This window comes from Populus nigra, chromosome 4 (genome assembly GCF_951802175.1).
Source record: "Populus nigra chromosome 4, ddPopNigr1.1, whole genome shotgun sequence".
NCBI lineage: Eukaryota > Viridiplantae > Streptophyta > Magnoliopsida > Malpighiales > Salicaceae > Populus > Populus nigra.
Window position 1 is genome coordinate 8,086,578 of NC_084855.1, and position 15,904 is coordinate 8,102,481.

Sequence of the window (15,904 nt, forward strand, 5' to 3'; positions counted from 1 at the left end):
ATTATTTTCTTTGATTAGATCTGGCACCGAATCTAATATTTTCACTTCATTCTTTAGTTTCTCGTAAAGCTCGGCCACGGTCTCCTCGAATTAAGATATATCAGTGTAGCTATAACCACAACCATTTTGATCGATAATATAAAAACAGTATATTCATAATCTTTTGAAAATTCGTGTCTGCACTATGAAATTTATATGAAATACAGCGGTTGCTTGCTTGGTAGTCAAACTACAACATCATCTAGCATTTGTCTCTTACAGAGATTTGAGAACTGAGAAAACATGACGTTCAAACAGCTTTCAAACTAACTTAAGCTTAAACAGCTCGAAGATTCTCTAGCTTCTTCTCGTTAATTTTTATTTTATATACAGAAGAAGATACTAGCAATCCAAATAAAATTAAGATGGTTTAATTTGACCGAGAGATTATCCCAAGAAAAAAAAAAAAACAGAGAGAGATGGTCTTCGAGAGAATGCCGTATCCAAAAGAAACCAACTCATAGCAAAGAAGCCTTAGCATTGTCATGTCTCAAAGATGCTTCCAAGCATAGGTATAATTAATATGCTTATATATATAAAGGCATGGGAATAATATATGAAGAAATAACGGGTTGAAAACATTATTAATGCGAGTTAGTTTAGATTTTAGATTAAGCGATGATTCGATATAATTTCCTCCCTCTCAAGTCTTATGTAAGATTTTCAATATGCATCATTGCCTAAGGGTTAACCTAGCTATAGTGGTTGAAAAGTATATATGGCTACAGATTTGGTTGCCGTCCATTATATTCAAGAAACTAGCTACTGACAAATTATGAAGAGATTAGTGGAGAGCAGGTTTTTGAGTTAGTGGCTAGTTGGCATTCTTTAATCTTAAGTAATCGCTAGGTGAAGTCCAATGTTATTGGACGTGGAATGCTCTTATAATTCCTACCATGAAAAATATTTGGTGGCCATTTGCAGTGGAGGGCAAGGTGGTGAACTGCACTTAATTCCTACCAATCCTCTTGTATCAGACAAAGTCTTTTTTGTATGTGTTTGCTAATTGACCAGAGTTGTCTAAAACTTTTGCAAACACTAATCATTGTCTCTTACCAGTGTATGCTGTGTCCTGGTCGTAAAAGAAACAAAGGTTATCGGGGCCTTGGATCACAACTCTCTCGCACGTACTAACCTTGTAAGCCACCACTGCTCACTGCCCTCCTTTGCAAGGAACTTGGAGACGTTTTACCTACCACATGCCCTCTCATGTGAAAACCGAAATAGGACGCCCCTGGGTGGCAGCGCCTGGGCTGGGCTACAAGTCTTTATCGTCAGAAAGATAAAGGGGTAGATTTATTTGGATTTGGGCCTCTTTAACAAGTTATTCGGTTGAGTCCAAACTGAAACTTGATTCCAGCCCTGTAGTTCAAGGCCGCCGGAAAATTATATCAAGGACAATGCTAAAAAGCCCGACAAAAATCACTGAAACATGATTTCAATAGATTTTGGTGTTCAAGTGTAGGTGTTTTATGGACTTAAAGAAACTTTGTTTTTTGGGTATTTTTTATGGTATCAAATCATCCAAAATCTCCTAATAACAATTAGTATAATGTTCTTTCAGAGCATCATGTTGGTGATCCATTGCGCAAGATGTTCGGCTCTCTCATGGGGTCTTGGCAACATTATCCAAAAATTAACGCCATATTAAGCCATAGCTAGTACATGTGAAAAAAGCCCAAGTAGTTCACTCAAATGGGAGCGTGTGTCATATGACGATGGTCCAATACTGGGTGCCAAGCTCTGAACAATCGACCCTCGTTCATCTTGCATAAGTCCAATTGTTAGGATAAAGTGTATGGGCCTTTAATTAAACGCAAGGTGGGCTTCGACCCATCATCCATGTGATTTGAGTTCCAAGATTTTTGCCACCCAGTGCCAACCGACTGAATGGCCATAACGAGCAATTGGCGCAGGGCAAAACACAAATATCCCCTTCACCACCATATCGAACCTTTTGGGGGTTTATGGATCTTCAATTCTAAGGCATCGTTTGGAAACGCGGCTGCGGCCGTGTTTCTAAAAAATTTAAAAATTTTTTGTTTTTTTTTTTGCTAAAATTTAATATGTTTTGTATGTTTTGGATCGTTTTGATGTGCTGATGTCAAAAATAATTTTTAAAAAATGAAAAAACATCATTGGCATGCATTTTGGCACGAAAAGTTATTTGAAAAGCACCCGTAACCACACTGCCAAACACGCTCCCCTTTTTTCCTTTTTAAAAAAATTATCTCTTTCTTGTAAACGCAAAAATCCCAGAAAAGGTCCGTTTATAGCTGATATTTTAATAGTGGTTGGTTTTTAAAATATTTTGTTTTTATAAATATATTAAAATAATATTTTTAAAATTTTTAAAAATTATTTTTAACGTGAAAATATTAAAAATAATTTTATAACATAAAAAATAAAAATTAATTTTTTTAAAAAAAATTTAATACACGAAGAAAGCTTAGTAGAAGATCACGGACCTCCCACGATAAAAATGATAAAAAAGAAGAAGAAAGCATATGCCTTTCCATAGACGTTCAATTCGTTGGGTGATTATTGGTTTTTCTTTCACATTCTTGAATTACTTTTAAGGAGGAGATTGTTGGTTCGGTTATGAGAAAGTTGTGTGGAGAGAAGTGAGAAAGCTCATTTACCTTTTTCTAGATTTCTTTGTTTTTTTCTTGCTCGGTGCCAGCGAAGATGTTAATATGCTAAATCAATTCGTCCAAACGAATTTTCATCCGCGCCGCAGCAGAAGAAAATGCAGGCGCATTTTTTTTAATTATTTAATTATTATTTTTTTGGAGGGAGGGTAGTTGGCAAGAGGGGAAAATGTCTGGTTCAAGACGATGATGACCTTCCAAGAATCCAATATGCGTTCAAGGCATATAAAACACGGCATGTGCTCAGGATATTACTAAAAGAAGCCCCAGAAACGTACTAATTTCACGCTCTTCCACACACCGAATCAATTGAAGCCCTATGTCCATTCTATATAATACCCCTCTAATGCCTTTGCCATCACCGACGCTGCCTCTTTCTTTGAACAACAATCTCTCATTTACTGCTATTTCCTTCTCCATTTCAAAGCCTACACGTAACCTAAGACCACCACTACAACGCCACCCCTCTTCTCATCCTTCTTCTTTACCACGTTGTTTCTCTTCTCTGTCAGGTACCAATCAATCCCCATGAACCTAGCTCCTATTAAGCCCAGTTTTGCTCTTGGATTCCCCGATATTTCTTTTTTATATACAAAATTAATTGAACAACTGTTTTTTGGCATGGATGTTCTGTTTATATATAGATTTTCTATGGACACGATTCGATCCGATTCGCATGTTTTGCTTATTTATTTTACCTGTATGCTTGCAGAAATGGATGGCACAGTTGGTCAATGTCTTTACCCACTACACCGCACTAAAACAATTCACCTGGTTTGTTTTTCGTGGATTTTGATGGCTCGCTTATACATACCTTTTTGTGTTTAAGAATCTGCACCATTCTGGTTATTATTGGGTTACATGAATGCATACAGGTTAGGCACGCACAAGGGATTCACAACGTAGAAGGAGAAAAGGACTATAATGCTTATATGTCTGAAGAACTCTTTGATGCGCACCTTACCCCTCTAGGCTGGCGGCAGGTAATCTCTAATTCAATGAGCCTTGACTTGTCCCTTTACGTTGCTTTTCATATATGCTCTTGTTTTAAGCATCGTTTTTAAACAGAGCAAGGCTTGATTTTGTGCATCTAAATAGGTTGATAATCTGCGCAAGCACGTTTTTGAATTTGGGATCAATAAGAAGATTGAATTGGTCATTGTTTCCCCTTTGTTAAGGTATTAAATTCCTGCCAAATCCTTTATTGCGGTTAATTGAGCTTTTTTCTTTGTGTCTCGTAGCATGTGGCACTTTGTTATTAGAATTAAATGCTGCAACACAAGCTGGAAGATGAATAAATGAAAACATTTTATAGCGCGTGGCAGTATTCAATATGATTGATTATGTAAAGGTATTTGAGTTAGCTTTGAGCGTAGCGTTTTTTATATCAAGGAATAAGTAATAGATGGATTGGATTTAGCATTCCCTTACACTGACTGGAATGAATGAAAACATAATTTAAGATAATGTAGAGTTTTCTGTATTGCTGAATTTGGAATATCATGTTTTCTGAAGAAATTATGTCACATTCGATGATGAAAATTAGGAGGTTTTGCATGTTTCAGTTCTCCAAAATCTTTGTTATAGATTATGACACTGGATACTTTTACTAGGACCATGCAAACAGCAGTCGGAGTATTTGGTGGGGAAGGGTACACGGATGGTATAAATGCCCCTCCATTGATGGTGGAAAATGCAGGGAAAAGTAACCATCCTGCAATTTCAAGTTTACACTCTCCTCCATTTATTGCAGTTGAGCTTTGTCGAGAACATTTGGTAAGCCTTACAACACCTGGCATATCATAACTGTGTGGAATGTGGATATAAGACTTGCTTTTCAAAGCTTGTACTGTTAAATAGATGAATTAAAGAATGAGAATCAAAAGATAAAACATGGTATTGATGGGATTTTCATCGCAAAGAGTAATGCCATTCGTTTAGTTTTATAGTTTTTTTTATGTTTCTTTTAACTTGAATGGTAAGCTGTTTACCTTGAAAATTCTACTGTGTTTCAACAACAGGGAGTTCATCCATGTGATAGGAGAAGAAGCATCAGTGAGTACCGGTCCATATTTCCAGCAATTGATTTTTCATTGGCAAGTATTTACTCTTATTATCTTCTATGCAGACATGCAGTTATGAGTTATGCTTATATTTTGACTATTTTCCTTGGTTTCCAGTCTCATACTTAGGCTAATAGGAAGCACTTTATTTTGTATAGATTGAAAGTGATGAAGACATTTTGTGGAGGGCTGATATCAGAGAGAAGGATGAAGAAGTTGCAGCCAGGGGACAGAAGTTCTTGAAATGGTAACCTCGTTTATGCTGTTTTAGTGCATTGTGTTCTTTTACCAACCTAAGAACTGAAAGTTTATAAGGTCAAAATGGATTGCATTTCAGAATTTGGATTCACTACTTCACCCATCTTTTGCTAAAACTCCTTTTTTCCCTATCAATGGGATTTGAAATGATCATTCAAGTAAAATCTTTGGCAGTTGCTTTTTCTTTTCTTTTTTTAACACAGGAATAATTGTTTAATTTTGTTCTCTAACAAGTGCTTATAATTACAACTGCTGATAAGAAGAACTGGTAAGAGTTTAATTCCCCAAATTCATTAACATAATAACATAAGTTTTTCATGTGGTTATTCCTTTTTTCCACATTTTTGCTCACTGAAAATTCCTAAATCAGATATTAGGCACAGCATAGGGAATAGCTGTTGGCCAATGTAGGTCGACATTGCTGACAACATTCTTTCTCTATCCAGGTTGTGGACTCGAAAAGAGAAGGAGATTGCAGTTGTTTCCCACAGTGGATTCTTATATCATACATTAAGTGCTTTTGGAAATGATTGTTATCCATCTGTGAAGAGTGAAATATGCACGCAGTAAGTGTTGGTTCATTTTGGGAAAACAATCTTACGTGCATGCTAGAGGAATCTGACCACTCACTAGTAATGTTTGTTTGATCCCTTTTTCCATAAATGAGTCAAATTGGTTTCAATTGTAAAGGTGGAAAAATCAGGTTTCTGCACTGTTTAGCTTCTCATGTCACCTTTCCATCCCTAGTTGTATGTCTCAGAATAATCTTCAGCGGGGTAAGGGACGGGGGTTGAGGTTTAATTAGCAACAGCTATGAAATTTGGGCTGCCAATGTTAAAGTTTTGGTAGATTCATTGAATAGTGATCTCCACATTGAGCGTTTCGTGCTTTGGCTCTTCGGATTAAACTGATATTTGTATTTGCAGCTTTGCGAATTGTGAGCTTCGTTCAGTGGTCCTTGTTGATAGAGGGTGAGTATCTTGTGTAAAGCTAGACTACTTTTCAGCTGATGCAATGATGCAAAAAACACTGATTATTTTCTTTCCCGTTGCAGTATGATAGGATCAGATACAGCAATAACTAATTATCCTGGAAAAAAACCTCAAGGGCTTGACCTTCCAAGTGATTTGGCGGAAGAGATTAATCCGTCTTAAGTAATAGTCTGTTCTGGTGAGATGAATCAGTATTGAGTTGCTGAGTCCATCAAAAGAAATTGGAGGTACTTCATCCCTACAAAACGAACTAGAGAGTTCAATTTTTGTGAGCTTGCTAGTTCTGATTGAAAAATTCCAGATACTTTTTTTGTGTTGAAGTAGGTGTCATCCCCGTGCATTTTCGCTTAGTGTACGCATATGAACGGGACTATTTTTAATGAATGATTGTTAGTCTTCATGTAATAACTATCATTGTATTTTCTGAACATGCTAAATGATTAATAAAGGATACTAAACTCGTCAAATTATTAATTGTCTTTTTTAGATCCTTCCTTCCAGCTCTCTCTCTTTTTTTTCAATTTTTCTTTCGGGTTTTGATGTCAATTGCTCTAGAGTTGATTTTAGCGTGCTAAGACTATATTAAACTAAAAAGAAAAAAATGACTCCTAAGGAAATTACTTAGCCCTATTAAGTAACATTAACATTGTGGATTACAACAATAATCCACAATTATTTCTATCTTGTATATTAGTTTTTTTATCATTTAATTTTGTGTTGATTTGTGATTACTTAGTGCTTTGTATTTTTATACTTGCACATAAAGATCTTGTAATATTGATAAAATATTTTTTTACTTGGTTAATGCTAGGATTGAGAAAATAAAATTTAATTTTGTAGATTATAAACAATTAGAGGTTTGGGATTGAATCCGAATCTTAACTTATTCAATCCTTTTATTTTTTCCAATCACACAACTTTTTTTTATTGATCCTTTAACATTGTTTTTATTTGGGATTGAATTTAATGGTTTATTTTGGTTGTCTAGATATAATGATCTTAGGATATTGTAGAAAATTTAGTTGATCTAAAAATTACGAGTTAAATGACCAAATTTGAAACTAAAATACATGTGAGGACTAAAGTGAATAGGCAGGCGCACACACCAGCATGTGAGTGAAGCTATCGCGCTACGTGCAACTTCTTTTGACCACCAAATCTAGCCTTCCATGATGGATTTGAAATTACATGGTTCAATATTTAGTCAAATTACAACGAAAGAAGGAAAAAGTTAGCAAACGTCCACTTGTCAACAACAAAACTTGTCATTTGTAGTGTAATTTTCTAGGAGGTTCCATTTATGTTTATTTTTTATTTATATTGTCCAAAATAATAGATCAAGTTTTAAAATTTTATTGGGGTGTTGATTTTTTAACCAATAAAATGATAATTCATTACCAAAAATAGTTTTATTTTAGGTTTTTATGGTGATATTAAGAGTTTTTGCTTGAAAAAAATAAGTCAAAATAGATTTTTTATCGTTAGGTGCGGCTACATGACTTTCCAACCATTTCTAGTGGTTTAAATTCAAGTCATTAGACAAATTCAAGTCATTAGACAATACATCGCATGCTATTTTTTTAAAAAAATAAGGTGGGGTATATGACATTTTTTTTTATAAGATCTAAGCATGTGAACTACCCTAAGCTTGCCCAAGTTTTTTTTAGGTGACACACTAGGTTGATTGGGCTCACACGTATAAGTTTTTATTTTATTTTATTTTATTTATTTATTATATATTTTTTTTGTTGATTTTATTTAATTTTATCCTTTAATATTTTATTTGTTTTGAATTGGAATAAATAATGTTTTTTGATTTGATATTTATGCGTATATTACGATTTCAAATAAACACTTTGATATTTAATATATGTTCAATTTAGTGAACAATTTTTTTTTTTGTGATTAAACCAAGTTAAGTCTATCACCCAAATCCTGTATTATATAATTAAATAAAAAATAGTCTAAAAAATTAAACATGTTAAGAGTTTATGATTCAAGTTACAAGTTTGGTGAGTTAGGTCACAAAACCCGAATCAATCTAAAATGCTAGTCTTAATATTTTTTTAAAAAATTATATCATGATAGGATTTTGGTTTACTTTTTTTAGTTCAAATTTTTTTTAATATGGATAGATATATTTTTTTGTTTAATTTTTTTTTTACAGGTTCAGCCATGAAAATTAGCATAATTTTTTTTGAAGTTAAAAAAATGTTGTGGTTCGTAGCGTAGTTCAGAATCTATGACCCATCATTTATCAAAAATGGGATTTCCTTGATTTTTTAAGTTCATCTTTATTTTTGGATTTTTTTTATTCTGTTGCCGCTATTTGTTTTTAAAGAAAAATAAATAAAATTAGGCCTTGGGCTTGATTCTATTTTTAAATGTATGGCGTGGAGATGGATGTGGGCTCGTGGTCTATGTATTTATTATTTAGGATTTGATTTCGATGGACTTTTAAAACTTACATTTTATTTTTGTGGCTTGTTATATGGATACGAGGCCTAACAATAAATAAAAACTAATTATCACGAAGAAATTACTATGCAACACAGATTAAGAATGCTATTCATTGTAATAATATAATTATAATTTTTTTTACAAAAATTATTGAACTAGTAATTGAGAATAAGATTGTTTTTTCACCATGACAAAATTATCTTTAGTATATTATATGGGGTTAGATTTATTATTTTTTTATTTTGAACAATAAAATTACTACTTTAACCTTAAAATAAAAAAATCTAATATCTCTCATTCAGGAGTACTTTGATACCTCCAGAGATAAAAAAAATACAACTCTTTTACAAGGATTTCTTTATCATTTTACATTAGTTTTATTGTAAACTTGAAGGTTGGTCGGGAGTCTTATTATGATTTGACATATATTAAATATTATTTATAAAAAAATTTGTTGACGCATATAACGCAGACGTCAACATGTGGATGCCCCCCACGTTGTTTAGGCAGCACATGTGGGGCTGTTCAGCCACAAAATACCATATTCTAGGATGATGTTTGGAAGATCTTGTGTCCTCTAAATAATGGTGTAACACTCCCTTTATTTCCCTTGAATTATGTGCTAGCCCCTCCAAAACTTTAGATCAACCTTTTCAAAAAAATTCCTTTATATTCAGCCCCTATCATTTTGATTACTATTTTTTTTTAGAACAAGCTATCACATTATAAATGTTTTTCAGCTTTACCATTATCATTTTTTAATATGTAAACAGTCTATCAAATTATAAATATTTTTTTTAATTTCACCCCCTTACTATTTTTTAACATTTAAATAATCTATTAAATTATAAATGGTTTTTTTTTAATTTCACCCCTTACTATTTTTTAACATGTAAATAATCTATAGAATTATAAATGTTTTTCAATTTCACCCTATAATTTTTTTTAATCTTTTAGATATGGTCTTCATTCTTTTAATTGCTATTTATTTTATTTATGATTATTTTTTAATTTTTTTTCTTTAAATGCCATCCTTGATTTTTTTTTTCTATCAAATTTTATCCTTATTTTTTTGTTGTTGTTTGTATTTTGCTTTTGCTAGTTTTTTTTATTAAGATTTTTCTTTGATTTTATTTTTCAAAATTAAATTGGTTGATAATTAAACTTGTTGATTGAACTCGGGTCCAAAATTTTACAGGTCGTGAGTTTTAGAGATTAGATCAAATTTAAAATGTTCATCCGAGTTTGCTTGGTTTTCTTTCCTTTAAGTTGATGTTTTTTTATTTTTTATTTCTTTTTTTTTGGAGTTTTTCTTTGTTAATTTTTGTGATTCGTCTTCTATTTGATAACTCTAGGTTCATGACTTAAATCATCAATTTCAAAAAGGTCAATGCATGTTCATTTTTTTAATTGATTTATTTCAATCTCAATGTTCAAGTTTTTTTCATGCTTTTCTTTTTATAAGATCATCTCAATCTTATACCCATAACTTGCAGAGTTTTCAAGTTCACACGATTTAACAGATTTCTTTTTTTAAATAGGTTTTTTTATTTTTTTGCAATTTGACCCTATAATATTTAGTTATTTAATAATATAGATAGACTTATGTCTGATTCTTTTTACTTTTTTGTTGTCAGTTTATTTATTATTATTGTATTTTTCTTTTATATTATTTAAATTACTAATTACATCAAAGACTTGAATTGTTTTTATCCTAATATTTTTTTACATTAAAAAGAAATTTATCTTCCCACTAAGTGCGGATAATTTTACCCTATTCACTTTTTGGGTATGGACCATTAATTTAAAAATAGGATTCAAGCCCAAAGTTATTTTTTTAAAATTGGACTCCAATAGGCAATACGCATGTAAGTGAGAGATTGGATTATATTTTAATTTTTCAAATCATCTCATCTAGGATTGTATTAAAAATACCTAATAATCAACTCGCAGATTAGAATAGAAAAACAAATTGTAAATTAGATTGTATAATAATTGTTTTAGGTTACGTATAAATGGTAATCTCATAAAGGACACAATTAGGATGATCAAGAGCTGTTGGGTTTGACAATGTGATGTGATTTAGCAGTGTTAGGTGGCGTGAATCGGGTCTTTGAATGAGGTTGGTTTGGCTGCTGGTGTTAGACTGATTTTGTGGTAGTGTGGGGGCTGTTATGGTGGCTGATTTGGTATGATCTTGTTGTTAGCTGTGCGGGGAAGATGAATAGCGGCTACAATTTTGGGGCAAAATTGATTTAAAGGTGTTTTGTTTTGTTTTGTTTTTTTTAGATTTTGATAGCAAACGGGAAAAAGTGTAAGCTCTTGATAGATTTTGATAGATTTTGGGTTTTTTAAGTTGTGTGTAAGCTCGTAGAGCTAGTGATATTTTTTTAAAAAAAAAAACATTTTCAAAATTATATATATTCGTAATAATAATTATTTTTTAAAGTATTTTTTTATTCACAAATATATTTTTAAAATTTTAAAATTTTATTTTTAATATTAACTTATCAAAATAATTTTAAAATAAAAAATAATTAACACGCTTCAACTGGTGACGACAAGCCTAAAATCTACAATTATCTTTATAGTCTTGTCTTCATCCGGCTCGAGCAACAGAGGAATACTGAAAAAAAAAGCTCATAAGAATTTTGAGCTTCTGTGGAAGGAACAGGCTTAAATTAACACGCTTCGGCCCCACAATTATGCTAGTAGTCATCATGCAAATACCAAGTTCAATGCATATGTTAAGCGAGTAATCATGGAAAAAAGCTCATTAAGAGTTTTGAGCTTTCGTGGAAGGAACATGCTTGAATTAACACGTTTCAGTTCCATCCCCTTAGTTGTTACCGTTTTTAGATGCATGCTTTATTTTTAGATCCCATGATGTTCCAGGGACTGTGCCCTTGTGAAGAAGATTGGTGCTGCAAGCCTGCAACCGCGCTTGAAGTCTAAGCAACTGGAATTCCATATGCTTTTGCTCCATGCGCGCATTGCGGCAAACTAAGCAATTAATTTCAATTCCAGAATTGTTATGAGTCCGACTTTCCCTTGATCTTATCTGTCATTTTTTGATCAAGCAAAAACAAATTCTTAAGCTCGATCTCCTAATGAAGTCTATATTTTGCCCTTTTTTGACTCCATAGAGAGACAAGGTTGCAGCTTGTGAGAAGGTTATAGCATGTGCCATGCACACTCTCCGATTATACTATAGACAAAAAACAAATTACTCTGACCATGTAATAGATCTACCACGATGAACATCGACAGTTTATGAAAAACGTTCCATAGCAAACTCTTCATGGTTCTTGCATAAGCTTCCAAGGCATAAACACTTGGAAAGATAGAACTTCCAAATTGTGCTTCACACTGGTCCCGACAAAATAAAATAAAAAATTACGTCAAGCCTTTGCACATCGAAGGTTCCGTGATTTGGTTGGCAGTGTTGAAGTTTGGTACCAAAGCTGGAATAAGATTACTTTATAATAATTTACTGCATTGCTATTTATCTATTAGTTGATAGTTATTTATCTGTTAGCTGATAGTATTATCTAGATTAGGATGTTTCTTTCAATTCATTTGTTTAAGCTTATCTAGGATTAGACTAGCTTGTTATACAACTCCTTTGATAAAGGAAAACATAGCTGATACATTTCTTTAGTGTTTTATTTTTCTGTAATGTTTGTTTCCTTCTATAAATAAAACACTAGGGATGACAGTAACCAACTGAGACATTTTCTGCTCCTTGTTCTTTCAACTATAAAGACTTTGTTCTTTGTTCTTTATTCTTTATTTTTTTTCTCAGTTCATAAAATATTAGTCTGTTTTTTATATATCAGTTTTTTACAACAGGCAGAGAGAGGAAGGAGGGTTTTATTTTTATTTTCCTCTCTCAAGAAACCCATTCAGATTAGGGGTGAACAAAAAAACCGAATAACCGAGAAAACCGGAAAAACTGAAAAAAAAACCAAAAAACCGAATCGAAAAAAAACCGAATTAACCGATTAGAAAATCACAAAAAAATTCTGGTTCGGTTTCAGTTTCTAAAGTTTGAAACTGATTAAACCGAACCGAACCGAACCGGTTCAACCAAGCCAACACTTAAAAAAAAAAACAACTATAAATAGCTTCTAACCCTAAACCTAAACACATTCTCACCCCTCAGCCGCCGCTCCCTCTCTGTCTCTTATCTCTCAAATGACAAATTCCAAGCTTTCAAATCTTCACTTCTTTCTACCTAGCCATTTTAAAATGAAAATCAAGGCTTTCCATGAAGGAAGTCAGTCACTCATCTCATGAACATGCCCTGAACTTTAGCTTGAGCCCTTCCACTTCCAGTAGTCTTTGCTTCGTGAATGGAATGACTTTGTGGTTTCGAAAGGTGGAGCAGATCTTGGTCTTATGGACTGGTTTTCTAATCATCCTGAATATTAACCCCCTCAATTCTGTCTTCTTCTCTTTTAATTTTCCAATCTTCCACTGGCCGGTTCATTAAAGCTGGCTTCATTAGAACTACTGGAGTTTCTTTGTAAGTGAAGTTTCTTTGGTTAGTTTGATTTGTTGGCTTCTTGAAATGCAAAAGGCATTTGAGTTGGAGAGCTTCGAGGATATGTTTAACAGTTTCAAGATCTTTTGATGGGGATTCAATCCCTTGCGTTGTGTTTGTTCAGTTTCAATCGGTTTGAACCGGTTTGGAAGGGAGAAAAACCAAACCGAACCGAAATTAATTAGTTTGAACCAGTTTTTGGTTCGGTTAGGTTCAAAAACTAAAAAAAAAAAACAGTTTGGTTATTTATTTTGGTCCAAAACTGGACCGAACCGAAAATACTCAGCTCTAATTCAGATAATAGGGGGGTGGGTGCATCTGATGTGAACGATTAGCCTGGCCTTGCTCGAAAGTCAAGCTAATCACGTGTTAAAATAGTCTTGGACTGGGTCTATGAAAAGGATTTCTGGCTTAAGAACCGCCACTCAAAAACCAAAAGGAAAAAAAAGGTGCATTATCGAGGATAATATCTGTGCCAGACCTCCTGCTGTCCTACGACATCCAGGATTGTGTTTAATATCAATCCTTTTTTTTTGAATTTTCTGTTCAAGGCCAAACACTAAGTTCCAGGATTGTGTTTCGAGTTTTAACCTGCCATGGATGCCAATCCAGCTCTATTTCTGTACCCACTAGAGCATTCTAAAATCCTCCATCTGGTAATTTGCACAAGAGCTTTCCTTTTTCTATGCTCTCTATTTATGTCTCAAGATCGCTTTCCTCGATTATATGTGTCCATCCAGGTGAGGCATGCACAGGGAATCCACAACGTAGCAGGGGAGAAAGATCATGACGCGCTGTTATCTCCTGAATATTTTGATGCACATCTGTCTCCTTTGGGCGAGCAACAGGTATGTAATTGGTGGCCATTTCATTTCATTTCGTGCTCGAAAACAAATCCGTAATGCTCTTCACAGGGCGGAACTGAAATTATATAAGAGGGAGGGCCGATATAATTTATTATTAAAAAACTTATCTATTTAAAATAAAAATATATTATATTATCCTATATTTAAACACTAAAAATACAAAAAAAATAAAATATTTTGCAGGGGCCCTGCCCGCCTCCCTCTGGTTCCGCCCCTGGCTCTTCATATCTTCTCGAGTTTCTATTCAAAGAAATCAATATCTGAATCTCGCCTTCATTTCTCCTGCTTTATCAGACGGCACATCTGACTTTCTGGTATTGTAACAGGCGGGCAATCTAAGGAAGCAAATTCATGCATCTGGACAACTTGAGAGGATTGATTTAGTCATCACTTCTCCATTGTGCAGGTGCTTAATAAATTATACAGCTTGAATTTCGTCAGTTGCTTTGCTGCATGTTCAATTTATTGCTTAGATATTATCAATGAGTTTCTTTTTAGGGCCCTGCAAACCGCCATACAAGTCTTTGGTAGCGAAGGCCAGATAAATGGATCAAAGGAGGCAAATATAGACAATAGTGGGATATCAAGTCTCAAATGCCCACCAATTGTAGCATCTGAACTTTGTCGAGAACGTTTGGTATATGTGCCTCAATGTCTAGATTAAAGTTGCTGGATTTTGGAATATTTGTAGCTCATAAAAGTTGTTAGCATTTCTTTTTCACTGCAGGGAGTTCATCCATGTGACAAGAGGAGAACCATTAGCGAGAATCGGTCTCGTTTTCCTACAATTGATTTTTCATTGGTATGAACTTAATAACCCGTCTAGCATTAACACAAGGATTGTAAGCACCTTTTTATTAGTGCCAGTTTCTTAAACTGTTCAATTTTTAGATAGAAAGTGATGAAGACATCTTGTGGAAGACTGATGCTAGGGAGACCGATGAGGAAATTGCAGCCAGGGGCTTGAAGTTTATGAACTGGTAAGTGTTTGCATCTTTTGATCCGCAAAGCAACGACATGTTAGCTTAAATAAAAATAAAGACAAATTGAGAGCAGTCATGCGATTGTGAAAATAGTATTTCAGATTTTGCCGTTGGCTTATAGTAGTATTATAAAAAGACTGACAGGCAATCTGTCACTTGTTCAGGTTGTGGACACGACCAGAGAAAGAAATTGCAATAGTTACTCACCATAGATTCTTGCAGCACACATTGAATGCTTTGGGAAATGATTGTCATCCATCAGTGAAAAACAAGGTGTGCAAAAAGTGAGTAGCAACTATTTTTCAGTACTTTTCTTACACTACAAACTCTTTTTTTTCTTTTTTTCAAAACTAACAATGTATAAATAGTCTTATGACTGATTACTCGTAACATTTTTGTTTAGATTCGAGAACTGTGAACTTCGTTCAATGATCATTGTTGATAAAGAATAGGTAAGCATGGTGTGTTTTGAAGATATTAAAATGCCTGTTCCTGTTCCTATTCCATGTGCTCCTCTTTTTCCCTGCGGCATTATTTCAAGGCATGACCTCCCAAGTGAACCTGAAAAGGATAAGCTTTCAGGAGGGGATTGTTCAATCAGTCAGCCTGTGTTAGAGTATCAGAGATGCCCCTCAATGATCACCGTGTATGAAATGCTTGATCGACGGGACTAGAAGAATATGCTCCTGCGCATATGTTATTTGCATAAAGTTTATCCTGTATAACATATTAAGTATCGACATATGCTTGGTGGTTGTGTGGATATTTCTCTTTATGAATTTGGGGTGGATCATATCTTGACCCCTCACTAGCTTGCTTGAATTTTGGATTTGTTAACTCTAATCTACTGTGCTGGGTTGCAACAGAGTACCCTCGTGGTTGAGCTGACCAAAAAACAAAACAGAATGAATGTTTAATAACTCTTTCAAAACCATGATTTAAAAAACTTAGGGTTTGATAAAGCTGAGATTTGATGTTTTTTCAAAACCAAACAAAGCCAGAGTATGTTTGTGAAAATTATGTGGGATTCAGTCGAATTATCTACA

General features: G+C 33.7%; 2 protein-coding genes across 4 annotated transcripts; both read left to right on the forward strand.

Moving 5' to 3' along the window:
- Positions 1–2,579: 2,579 nt before the first annotated feature.
- Positions 2,580–6,477, forward strand: LOC133690573 (phosphoglycerate mutase-like protein 1). Its single transcript, XM_062110797.1, has 10 exons — positions 2,580–3,202; positions 3,403–3,464; positions 3,566–3,673; positions 3,789–3,868; positions 4,304–4,466; positions 4,712–4,786; positions 4,912–5,000; positions 5,458–5,577; positions 5,938–5,982; positions 6,066–6,477. The coding sequence occupies exons 1-10, from the start codon at positions 3,010–3,012 to the stop codon at positions 6,163–6,165; spliced, it is 1,035 nt and encodes a 344-aa protein (XP_061966781.1). The 5' UTR covers positions 2,580–3,009; the 3' UTR covers positions 6,166–6,477.
- A 6,147-nt stretch (positions 6,478–12,624) lies between these two features.
- Positions 12,625–15,680, forward strand: LOC133692844 (phosphoglycerate mutase-like protein 1). 3 transcript variants are annotated; one of them, XM_062113998.1, is made up of 9 exons: positions 12,625–13,665; positions 13,750–13,857; positions 14,202–14,281; positions 14,374–14,512; positions 14,603–14,677; positions 14,767–14,855; positions 15,023–15,142; positions 15,262–15,310; positions 15,441–15,680. In XM_062113998.1, exons 1-8 carry the CDS (start codon positions 13,606–13,608, stop codon positions 15,308–15,310), a joined length of 720 nt encoding a protein of 239 aa, XP_061969982.1. In that variant the 5' UTR covers positions 12,625–13,605; the 3' UTR covers positions 15,441–15,680. The 3 variants fall into 3 exon arrangements, with proteins under 3 accessions (XP_061969982.1, XP_061969984.1, XP_061969983.1); XM_062114000.1 differs by having other exon boundaries at positions 15,023–15,131; XM_062113999.1 differs by having other exon boundaries at positions 15,023–15,131; positions 15,262–15,680.
- Positions 15,681–15,904: the final 224 nt, after the last annotated feature.